Here is a 12,263-nt window from a genome sequence, read left to right as displayed (position 1 = left end):
CTTCCTTTCTTTTTGTGAGAGTGTTTTGTTTTCTTCTTGACACTTCAAAAACTTGACTTATTGGGAATCATCACCAGTAGCATGACTAAAACTCTCGATCCACCGCCCCGAGGGTAAATGTAGTGTTATTTGCAGCTTAACCTATATTTTGTTCCCACTATGGGAGACGAATTATCCAACTTTGTGCTGGAGGTAACTTTGGCAAACTCCCTCTTTTCTCCCCCCCCACCTGTATTTTGTGCATTTATCAGCAGCATCCATTTGGCATAGGAGGCAAGAGTTGAAGGATGTGTGCCTGTTGTGAGTGAGATAGGATAGAGATGCACCTACCAAGTTAAATAACTAGGGTTTAACTCATTCTCTGGAAATATGCTATTGTTATCACTTCCAGCAGCAGCATCAAAATGGAGATAAGGAGATAAAATGCGCCAGTCATTCCTGAGATACAGTAGAGAAGGGAGTAATAATTGAACAACTTACCCAAAATAAATAAATAGCAGTTTTTCTTGAAGGTTTCTAATAATTCCAAGACCATTTCTATGAATCTGTAAGAAACTCAGTGCATCTTTTATGAAAGTTGTTTAAGAATGACGTTTTGTGCTGTAGAGAGAGGTTTCTTCATAGTACTCCTAGGTTTATTTATTTATCTCTGTTAAAATAAATTGAAATATTTGAAAGTAAATAACTATTTTCTTTCAAATATTTCAAAGCAATAAAGAAAGCATTTGAAAAATTAAATCAGATGTGATTGGTAAAGGGTAGCATTCCTTGCTGGTTGATTTCATTTATTTTTCTAGTAGTGAATTATTTATGAACCATTCATGACTTTTGAAAAAATGTGGTAGTGACAAGCATAATTAAAGTACTTTGGATGAATACATTTTGAGACTCTGGGTTGTTTTTGAACCATCCATTTGGAATACTAGTTATGACCTTAATCCAGCAAAACCCTTAAGCATATGCTTATTTTTAAATTCAGTGAGACTACCGATATATGGAACATTAAGCTTGTGCTTAAATGCTTTACTGAAGCTGGGCCTATTTGTGTTGTGTTATTGGTTATCAAAGCCATGTGGTGGTGGTGAGTTTATGTTCCCTGATTGGATGACAGACTTTATACAGAGGAGAATGGCAGACATACCAAATTATGCACTTCTTACTTGAGTTTTTAGATAAACAAATGTAACGATTTCTCAACTCGTTCACGAATCCCCCAATTAATATTTTGACTCCTGTAACAGCATAGCAGATTCAGCCTATTTATTTGTGAATATATTTGTATGCCTAGTTTTTTTCATTTAAGCCTCGATCCTTCAAACACTTGAGCACATATCTAAGTTTATTCATGTGAGTAGTCTAATTGACATTACTTAGCCTGTCAACTCTTGGGGGGCAGGGACCATCTTTTTGTTCTGTGTTTGTACAGTGCCCTGGTCAATGACCAGGGCTCCTGTCTGCTACAATGATATAAATAATAAAAATCATGAGTAAGGTTATGCACATGATGCCAATTCTTTCCTGTCTTATGTCTGTGCAACGTCACTGTCTTCAATTCTATGGGCAGATTTTGGCCAGCAATTATGATAACATTAGTAATAAAAACCCAAGCCACAAAATTGAGACATGGACCCAAAATACAGTCCTCAGATTAAATAAAGACAGGGTGTAACATTTTAAATGATGCCACTTTTGTCTAAAAGTTGAATCAGACCCTTTCTATCACTTCCATTTCATAGTTTTGCATATGTGTTTACAATACAGAAAGTGGAAAATTGATTTGTGTGGGATAGAGTTAAATTTAGGTCTGAATGCATGAGCAGGGAAAGAGATTCATATCAGATACTGTATATTTATAACTTAATGTCTGCTATCTCTCGATTACCTATTTTGTTCTATCGGCAGAATATAAATATGTTCTCAAACCAGGAAAATCATACTCAATCTGGGAAAATTTATGAGAGGCTGTATTTTTATACCATAATTTGTTTTATCTTTACTACTATGAAAATATTGTTGATGACAAGAAAAGAATTAGATGGTGATATTGCCAGCTGGTGCATAAAATAGGCCTTACTTACATAGAGTAATATTAACATTGTATTTGATTTATTCAAATATAAAAGTACTTAAAGAAACAAAATCCTCAACTGACCAGTGGAGGATGGCTTATACGTGGCCTAATAAGTGTCTTTCATATCCAGCTTCAGATGCTATACTGAAATTAGCACAGTACTTGGTTTTTCGTTTTGTCTGTGTAGCAGATGGCCGAGACACTCAGATTTTGGCTACAAATATTTTAGATATTTGTGTATTGAAGTTAACATAAATTAATTCCATTTTGATAAAAAATGCTAGAAAAGTTTTCACTCCTTTTAAAAAACACTGAGATGATTTTTTTCTTCTTCTCATATTTATTTACACATGAAGTCTACAGCCAGAAGGCACAGAAGTTCTTCTTGGTCCTGAAGTCACATGTGGCCCTCCAGATGTGACTGTCACCACTCCTTTTGCCTTGACTATACCGCATTGCGCAGAAGTAAATTCTGAACATTGGAATATTCACTTGAAAAGAAGAACACAACAAGGGAAATGGGAGGTAGGTTTAAACTGCCCTTCTCCAAAGGCCCTACTGATGATGAAAATATAAGATACAACCAGCCAGGCTGAACTTAGAGCTAGTCAAATGGGGATGGTGGGAAGAGACAAATCCAGATGTTTTTAAAATCCTTTCCTCCCACTGCAATTCAAAACTGATGAAAATTTTCACTGCATTTTATCATCTTGTCCCTGTCATGTGATTTAGGTTTAGCCTCCCAAAGGTCATATGACAGGGATCAGTATCAATTGACTCCTGTTGTGTCTGCTGTTTCTAATTGGTACGTCTACACTACGGGATTATTCCGATTTTACATAAACCAGTTTAGTAAAACAGATTGTATAAAGTCGAGTGCACACGGCCACACTAAGCACATTAATTCGGTGGTGTGCGTCCACGGTCCGAGGCTAGCATCGATTTCTGGAGCGTTGCACTGTGGGTAGCTATTCCATAGTTCCCGCAGTCTCCCCTGCCCCTTGGAATTCTGGGTTGAGATCCCAGTGCCTGATGGGGCAAAAATCATTGTCGCGGGTGGTTCTGGGTAAATGTCGTCAGTCATTCCTTCCTCTGGGAAAGTAACGTCAGACAATCATTTTGCGCCCTTTTTCCCTGGATTGCCCTGGCAGACGCCATAGCATGACAACCATGGAGCCTGTTTTGCCTTTTGTCACTGTCACCGTATGTGTACTGGATGCCGCTGACGGAGGCGATACAGCAGCGCTACATAGCACCATTCATTTGCTTTTGCATGATAGCAGAGATGGTTATCAGTCGTTCTGTACCGTCTGCTGCCATTGTAAATTGGCAATGAGATGACGGTTATCAGTCGTTCTGTACTGTCTGCTGCTGTCATGGGTGCCCCTGGCTGAGGTCGGCCGGGGGTGCAAAGACAAAAATGGGAATGACTCCCCGAGTCAATCCCTCCTTTATGCCATCTAAAAATAGAATCAGTCCTGCCTAGAATATGGGGCTAGTGTACTAGAGAACCAGAGAGCACAGCTGCTCCGTGTCAGATCCCACAGAAATGATGAGCTGCATGCCATTCACAGGGGGTGCCCCTGCAATAACCCCACCTGTTGCTTCCCTCCTCCCCCAGCCTTCCTGGGCTACCGTTGCAGTGTCCCCCCATTTGTGTGATGAAGTAATAAAGAATGCAGGAATAAGAAACAGTGACTTGTTAGTGAGATAATATGAGGGGAAGGCAGCCTCCAGCTGCTATGATAGTCCAGGCAGGACATTAAGCAGTGTGGGGGAGAGGAGCCCAGCATCCCGCTGCTATGATAGTCCAGGCAGTACAGAATCTTTTCTTTACACATGAAGGGCGGGGGCTGATGGAGCTCAGCCCCCAGTTGCTCTGATGAAGACGGTTACCAGCCATTCTGTACCATCTACTGGGAATGACCAGGAGTCATTCCTATTTTTACCCAGGCGCCCCAGGCCGACCTCACCTGAGGCCAGCCAGGAGCACTCACGGGCTGATGACGAGGACGGATACCAGTCCTACTGCACTGTACCGTCTGCCACCAGGCACCCCCGGCTGACCTCACCTGAGGCCAGCCAAGAGCACTCATGGGCTGATGATGACGATGGATAGCAGTCATATTGTACCATCTGCCACCGGGGGGGTGGGGGGAGGATGCTGCAGTTCACTGCCGCAGCATCGTGTCTACCAGCAGCATTCAATAGACATAGGGTGACATTTAAAAAAGTCAAGAGACGATTTTTTTCCCTTTTCCTTCTGGGGGTGGGTGGGGGGAGTAAATTGACGAGCTATGCCCTGAACCACCCCAGACAATGTGTTTGACCCTACAGGCATTGGGAGCTCAGCCAAGAATGCAAATGCTTTTCAGAGACTGCAGGAACTGTGGTATAGCTTGAGTCCTCAGTCCCCCCTCCCTTCCTCCCTCCATGAGCGTCCATTTGATTCTTTGGCTTTCCGTTACGCTTGTCACGCAGCAGTGTATTGAGTCCCTGCTGTGGCCTCTGTCTGGAGATTTTTTTAAAATGCTTTGGCATTTCATCTTCTGTAACGGAGCTCTGATAGAACAGATTTGTCTGCCCATACAGCGATCACATCCGTACGGTCCATGCTGGAGCTCTTTTTGGATTTGGGACTGCATCGCCACCCGTGCTGATCGGAACGCCACTCTGGGCAAACAGGAAATGATACTCAAAAGTTCGCGGGGCTTTTCCTGTCTACCTGGCCACTGCATCCGAGTTCAGATTGCTGTCCAGAGCGGTCACAGTGCTGCACTGTGGGATACCGCCCGGAGGCCAATACCGTCGAATTGCGGCCACACTAACCCTAATCCGATATGGTAATACCGATATTAGCGCTACTCCTCTCGTTGAGGAGGAGTACAGAAACCGGTTTAAAGAGCCCTTTATATCAATATAAAGGGCCTCGTAGTGTGGACGGGTGCGGCATTAAATCGGTTTAACGCTCCTAAAATCGGTTTAAACGCGTAGTGTAGACCAGGCCTAAGCCATTAAGAAATTCAAGTCAGTCTAAACTCTCCTTGGATACCCACCCTTAGCTAAACCTGACCAGTTGGGCAAAACTTTACCATGATGGAAAGAGAGGTAAGGAATTCCTTAAGAATTGAAGCATAAAGTTTAATATTTTTACCCAACATTTCTAGAGTAGATTCTTCTTGGACCTACATATTTCATGCCATTGTGTATTCCATTTAATTCACTGCCTCAATGGATTACCCTGTGTCAGAAATGTATACAGGTTTATTATATACTGCATAAAGTAGTTCCCATTTTCAGTTCAAGCTTTCAAAGTGTCAGTCGACTCAATTGAGTTTTCCCATTTTTCCTCAAGTGGTAGGAAAAGCCCAATAGTAAAACTATGCATGACTTTCTTAACCTTCTCTGCCTGCCCCTCCCCAAGGATTTTATCCTATTTGTTTCACTTCTCTGCCTCATTTCAAGTTCAGCATAGTTCTTCTATACTTGATGCTGTTGCATTAGTACGCAGTCAGTTCCATCCACACTGGTTGCCAGTATTCAAGGACTACTGAGGAAGAATGAAATATTGCAGTGCAGATTCCCCAAACCATTTATCTAATGACAATACAACATGGCAAAAGGGTATGTGAAGACAAAATGTTGTATTTTTTTGGACCAGAATAAACATTATCTTGATAGATGCTATAAGAGGATGTTAGCTGCAGACTGTTGTTCAAGGTTTGCTTATTGACTTCCATCTTCAAGGTAATTTCTTAACCTGACATTAGGAAAAATTAGCTAGCTAGAATCCAAGAACACTTAGGAAGATGCTAAAATTGCTTATGCATGATGATTATTACATTCTGCGCACAATGGATTCTGCACAATATATAGCCATAAGCGCTGCTGCTGACTCGGTGCTAGATTGCATAGACTTTACTCATTCAAGTGTTCACAATCTTGGCCGTAAAGTATTTTATGTTTCAGACAAATTAGAAAAAATGAAAAGAAACTAACAGAAATGTCACGGCACCTGTTCTAAAAAGCCTTCTGATTTTGAAATATGGTTTTCATTATATAGGAAGTGATGTCCATGGAAGAGGAAACTACTTCCTGCTACTGCCTATTGGATCCTTATGCCTGTCACATTCTCTTAGACAGCTTTGGAACTTACGCTCTCGCTGGGGAGCCCATCTCTGACTGCGCAGTTAAACAGCTGAAAGTGGCAGTGTTTGGCTGTATGTCTTGCAATTCGCTGGATTACAATCTGAGAGTGTACTGTATGGACAACACCCCTTGTGCATTTCAGGTACATTACTTCAACTCATGAATTTTTCTACAGAATTGTTACCATGTATTATTTCTATTACTGTAGCACCTTAAAGCCCTTGTCATGGCCGAGGACCCCATTGTGCTCGGCCCTGTACTAACATAGAGCAAAAAGACGGTCCCTGCCCCATGTAGCTTTATGCTGCCACTCGTCATATGTGATTTAATTAACTGTTGGGGTCACTGGACTGGAACTCAGGAGACCAGGATACTACTCCTGGCCCATCCACTGACCTGCAGTGTGTCTTTGCTCCAAACCACTTAAAATGTGGGAGAGGAAGCCGAGGCACAGAGACATGAAGTGATTTGCCCAGAGAGACTCTCTCAATATTAATTTTCACTGCACCAAGTACAATGGGGTGTTACTGTGATACAGATACTAAAATATTTGTCGCTTACCCTGTGATGTGTAATATTTACCAGGGTCGTTAACCTTTACATTCTCATTAGTCATTTCTCCCTTTTTTGAATTGCAGCAAGAATTGGTAGGGTTTTTTTGACCCTTTCCGTAAGAGTTGCACAATAATTGTGCATAATATCTTTTAAAAACCTCAAATGGAACCCTGTGGTAGTTAATCAAAATTAATATAATTTTTTTTCACATGGTGTTTCTGTAAAAAATGCATTATTTGGAGTTTGCCATGGCTGCAGCTGTAATAAAACACTTGTCTTTCAGGAATAGAGATGAAGAAAATTGTGACAGCTGATTTTTTTTCCCGATTTCTGTATTTTACATCACAGAAACATGGTTCTCTTAACAAAGCACACTCTAATATCACTGTTTTTAATAAAAGAAAAGCCACCAAAGAAAAGCTAGTGGTAGCTAGAGAAGTATGGTAGCTCTGCACTCACTGCCAAAAGATGGATGGTATGTACAGCTAATGTCTGGTAATATTTGTCTTAGAATTTCATTCAGATTTACCAAGGCCCCAATTCTGACCTTGCATACAAAGGCACATATACACACCCCTAACTTGCACTGGGTCAGAAACTCAGCTGGTATAAATCTGTGTAGTCCATTGACTTCAGTGAAGCGACAAGAATTTTAATCAGCTACGGAGTCTGTCCCATTGTTGTGTGCATGTATGCCATAATAATGAATGTTCAAAACAGTAATACTACAGGGCTTCAAAGCACTTTAGCAAGCAGAAATTCTAGAAACCAGTATTCTGCAACAGAAGAACTGTGAAAATGGCACATATGGGAAAACCAGAAACAAGCTTGTCTTATACAGAGCAAGAGCAATCCACTATCATTTTTTTCAGACTCGTTCTTTTAGCATGCGATTCTCTTGCTGAATGATTCATCCAGCCTGAACTTTATTGAAAGAAAACAAACAAAAAAGCTTGATTTAATACGACCATTTTGGTTCAAAAATTGCTGCTGCATTCAGAAAAAAACAATGAAGGAGACTAGAGGGTTTTTCCCCCTTAATGTTAATGAAAATAAATAAATAAGACATGTCTATTTATAATTTAGATCTTGTTTTTTTTTAAAGTTGTTTTAAGAAGAATTACCATTTTTTCCCACTTATAGAAACCAGTACATGTTGTCTGTACATAAGACTATTATATATTTATGAAATTCTATTTTCTCTATAAATATCCTGTCAGTTCAGTGCCAGCTTGTTTTTAAATATAGACATTGAGTAATTATCAGAAAAAAATTTCAGCAATAAATAAATAGCAGCACTAGTCTGAGTCAGGACTACTGGGTTCTGTTGCTCATTTGCAGTACAAGCTTACGTGCCTCAATTTGTCCATTTGTGAAACGGGGATATTTCTGCTCTTAATATAGGTGTTATTAGCAAAAAACAATGAGAAGTCCTTGGGGCACCTTACAGACTAACACATTTATTTGGGCATAAGCTTTTGTGGGCTAAAACCCACTTCATTAGATGCATGGAGTGGAACATACAGTGGGGAGGTATAAGTAGGGAGGTATACCTCCTTGGGGCAGGAGTAGTCTCTCTTTGTACCTCAGATGGTGCCAAGAGTATCATCAACACTAAAGGTGACATCATGGAGTAACCACAAGCCCTGAGTAAGATTGCACTACTCTGGGGACCAAACTGTGACTGTGTCGAGACTGAATCTCTGATTTCCCCCTTCCTCTAGCAGGGAAGTAAACTGTGCCAGCACTTTTCCATGTACACCTTACTTCCCCCCACACTCTGCCTCAGCTGCTCTAGCCAGTATGTGGGGGACACGTTAATACTCCCCCCACAGGATGAGGAGTGGCAGCCCTACAATATCTGTGATCTGGGCAGTCTCCACAGGTGCACCCTACTCTTCTCCTTGGGTCACAACTTAGCCCTATACAAATAATAGTCCTGTACACTGCTACTGACGTATAGGAAAAGGTCCAAGCCAGCCCAGTCCAGATGTGTGAAGCTGCAGCTTTGACAGGCCCCAAACCAAAGGAATCATCAGATTTTTCCCCTCTGCTATTCTTTGACATGTATTATTTTTTCTGTAGAACATGGATGCTTGTGGCATTTAACACATGGGGTGCAATCCTTGTCCCACTCAATTGAATGGCAAAACTCCCAGGGCCTGATTTATAAAGATATTTAGGTGCCTAAAGATGCAGATAGGTACCTAGGTACTTTTGAAAATGCCACTGTGTTCCTGAATTCCATTGATTTCTGTGAGATAGGTTGCTGTGATCTGGATGCCAGTCCCCCAGGATTTGGATTGAGCACAAGAGCCACCATCCAAGCAGGGAGGAAAGGACTGATTGATGGCGGAGAAGGGGGAGTTCAGTCCCTGTGCCTCTGTGTGGTCCCTACATATCGGTGCCAATTCACCTTATCAGGGCTATGCAGCACAGACTGCATTGCTGCTGCCTGTTCTGTTGTAGTAGCACTATGGATTCATTTTCCAGGGCTGTCTGGCACCTTTAACGAGCATGCACATGTGTTACTATTGAAAATATCAATATTAAAGACCCAGTAAGCCTCATCTTTGTTTTGTTTTTTCTTCCCGGCTCCTGTAGGAAGTAGTTTCAGGTGAAAGACACCAAGGAGGACAGTTGCTGGAGGAACCTAAGTTGCTGCATTTCAAAGGGAATACCTTTAGTCTTCAGATCTCTGTTCTTGATATCCCTCCTTTCCTCTGGAGAATTAAACCATTTACTGCATGTCAGGTACTTGTCAATATTATACTTTTTAATTCAGAGGCAGTATGAGTTTTTACCAGTAAAGGTAGAGTGCAGACAAGGTAGCTGCCTCTTTTATTTTGTTTTCCTAAGAAAAGTGTGGATTTAATCTCTGAGCAGCCAACAAAAATGCAACGATGATTGTGAGAAATGAGGAATGAAACATGTCCTGTAAAGCACAGTGATTGTAAATCTCTCTGTTTACAGAAACATACTTCTATTTTCCCCCACATTGCATTTGACTCCAACTAACTCCCTACATTTGGGCTCAACATCATCATTCCTGTTAAGAGCAGTTTTTCAATATCAGTAATTGAGTTGCCATTCCTGGACTTAATGCAAACAGTGAATGATCAGCTGAAATGGAGTGCATGTCTGCTTGCATTTGAATGTCGTGGGTTCAAACCATGGCATGTATACATTTAGGCTTAGAAATGATAGAACAGCAAGTTCTCCCGCCTGTAGTGCATTAATTAAAGAGGCTGTCTAAGATGGGAAGAATAAATCAAAGTGAGGGAAAGAGCCTGTCAGATGCATTGGTCCCTGAAAATTGTAAGCAATACATTGGCACAAAGTGTGTTAAAATAAAAGAGAAGAGCTTAATTAATATGTCATTTCACATACCCTGCAAGCAAGTAGACAGAGAAGAGGAAAGCAGGGTCTCTTGTAATCTCTGGGCAAAATTTGCCCTAAATGTATAGGCAGATTGTCCTAAATATCAGTGACACTGAGCCAGAATGCAAGCCCTATGCTAGAAATACAGATCATAGAGCATGAAGTTAATTTATGCCACGTAACTTAAGTAGAAGAGGAAAGAGAATGTCATTCCCACAACCTGCTCTGAAGAAGTATCAGAGTATCTTGTTCTATTATGTTAGGTTTGTTTTGTAAACTATAAAAGAAACAATCATAATCTATAGGCACACCTCCCACTTGTGTTAAACACATATTAAAATCTGTAGTTATATGTGCATTACTAAGCTTTTCTACTAATCACAAGGTAGGGTTTGCTTACCCATAGATAAAGGCACTACAGAGTTCAGTTAATATCCAATCTACATCACCTCCTAATTAACCCATCCCAGAGAGTAAAAATCTTGCAGTACAATCAAGAATGATTCAAGGCACAATTAGAAATAGCTTGCTTATAGAAGACTCTTCTAATAAAGGTGGAATGCAGTTGCACTCATTACTTTTGGGGTACTTTGTGCTGATCTCGTCAGACTGACTTAGTAAGAGAGGGTGGAGTATCTTTCACAGGTTCCACTATAAAGAATTAGTATCATTTAAATGTCCAGTATATACAAGAGCAGATCTCATAGCGACACTGGTGGGGCTTAAATGAATTTGCACACCCTGGCGCCTACAGCAAAGCCAACACATTACAATGGAGAGAATTCAGTCCCCTCTGCCACAGCTAGTGCAGCAAAAAACTAACTTCAACAGCCTTACCGGTAGATAATGCTACTGTTCAGAGGGATGTATGCTCTCAGACTCCTATATTGACCAGTGAGCAGAAATGCTTGTAGTTTCGGTGCTCCTAGAATTCTACATTTTAGCCTGACATGGCTTATTGCATGGACATCTGCAGTGGGGGGGCTGCAGTTACATAAGAGAGTAGGAATCAGCCATTTAAAATTAGACTGGATGACAAAGTCTAGCCAGGGAAGGATAATCTAGATGATCCACTGGGATCTTTCCAACTCTCTTCCCCATGTTTCTGTGTATTTAAAGATTTCAGTGAGAGTTATTTCTGGCTGTTTATTTCTGCAGAATGATGTCTTTAGGGCATTATCTCCTTACTGGATGTGAGCCCCCAGTATGTGCAAAGTGGTGAGAGTTACTTGGAGACCCCAAAGCATTTTGTGTGTGGTACAGCACTTTCTCTAATGCCACATACAATTTCTATGAATAAATATATTGTTTATGGTGTGTTAAACCTAGGTATCTGTGTACTCTGCTGGCAAGCAATATTCTGGCGCTTCCAGGCCAAATTGAGCTGCAGGGTGCTGTTAAAACAAGTCCTGATAGCCATGCAAATTTCTCCATATTTATCTTTATGGGTTGTAAGGGCCTCACTTCGCTGGATCTAATGCAAGTGGCACCCTCCAAAATAACTATTAAATGTATTGCTGAGAGATAAAAATATCAGATGAGGGAGCCATATCCCAAATAGCAGCATTTAAGTAATAAGTGCTATGTCTGCTCTAAGAAGAGTGCAGAATGGGATGGATGGGATCAGGAACCTGCATGAGTTTTACATGCAGTGCTCAGATTACCCACTCTTGCAGCATTGGCGGCAAACAAAAGTGTCTGCAAAACTTCTGTCATCTAAATGGATTTGACAGGATGATATTGAAGCTGAATAAATATTTGCATTTTATAATTGTATGTAATTTGAATGACTTGGATGGCTGAGAAATAATTATTGTTTTTTAATAGGAATTGCTGCACAATTTGCACTAATGTCATATTCTCTTCTCAGTGGTCTGTGATGAATCTTTAGATCAGCTGACAGCTTAGATTTGGGCCCTGCATGAACAAATAAATGTCACCAATTTCTGTCCTCTAGAAGCCCAACCCTGAGCCCTAAGGTCCCTTTCTCCAGGATTCTGCAAATTTCTCTCCAATTTTGACTCCCTTTTTATTTCATGTCCCACCCTCAACATTTGCCCCCAAAACCAAGGAGGGCTGAAAGAAGCTCATGTTGACAGCACTCAGT

At 40.9% G+C, this 12,263-nt stretch overlaps 1 protein-coding gene across 8 annotated transcripts in view; it reads left to right on the top strand.

Annotated features, from left to right (window-relative positions):
• Positions 1-12,263, top strand: part of UNC5D (unc-5 netrin receptor D) — a 297,576-nt gene that overhangs the window by 270,918 nt on the left and 14,395 nt on the right. For all 8 annotated transcript variants that reach the window (XM_045007079.1, XM_045007082.1, XM_045007074.1 and 5 more), the window contains 3 exons: positions 2,428-2,596; positions 6,135-6,362; positions 9,380-9,529. In XM_045007079.1, coding sequence (XP_044863014.1) covers positions 2,428-2,596; positions 6,135-6,362; positions 9,380-9,529 — 547 coding nt within the window. The remainder of the gene's footprint in view (positions 1-2,427; positions 2,597-6,134; positions 6,363-9,379; positions 9,530-12,263) is intronic.

This window comes from Mauremys mutica, chromosome 2 (genome assembly GCF_020497125.1).
Source record: "Mauremys mutica isolate MM-2020 ecotype Southern chromosome 2, ASM2049712v1, whole genome shotgun sequence".
NCBI classification, from domain to species: domain Eukaryota; kingdom Metazoa; phylum Chordata; order Testudines; family Geoemydidae; genus Mauremys; species Mauremys mutica.
Note: the sequence above shows the minus strand (reverse complement) of the source record. Positions and strands in the feature narration are given on the sequence as shown.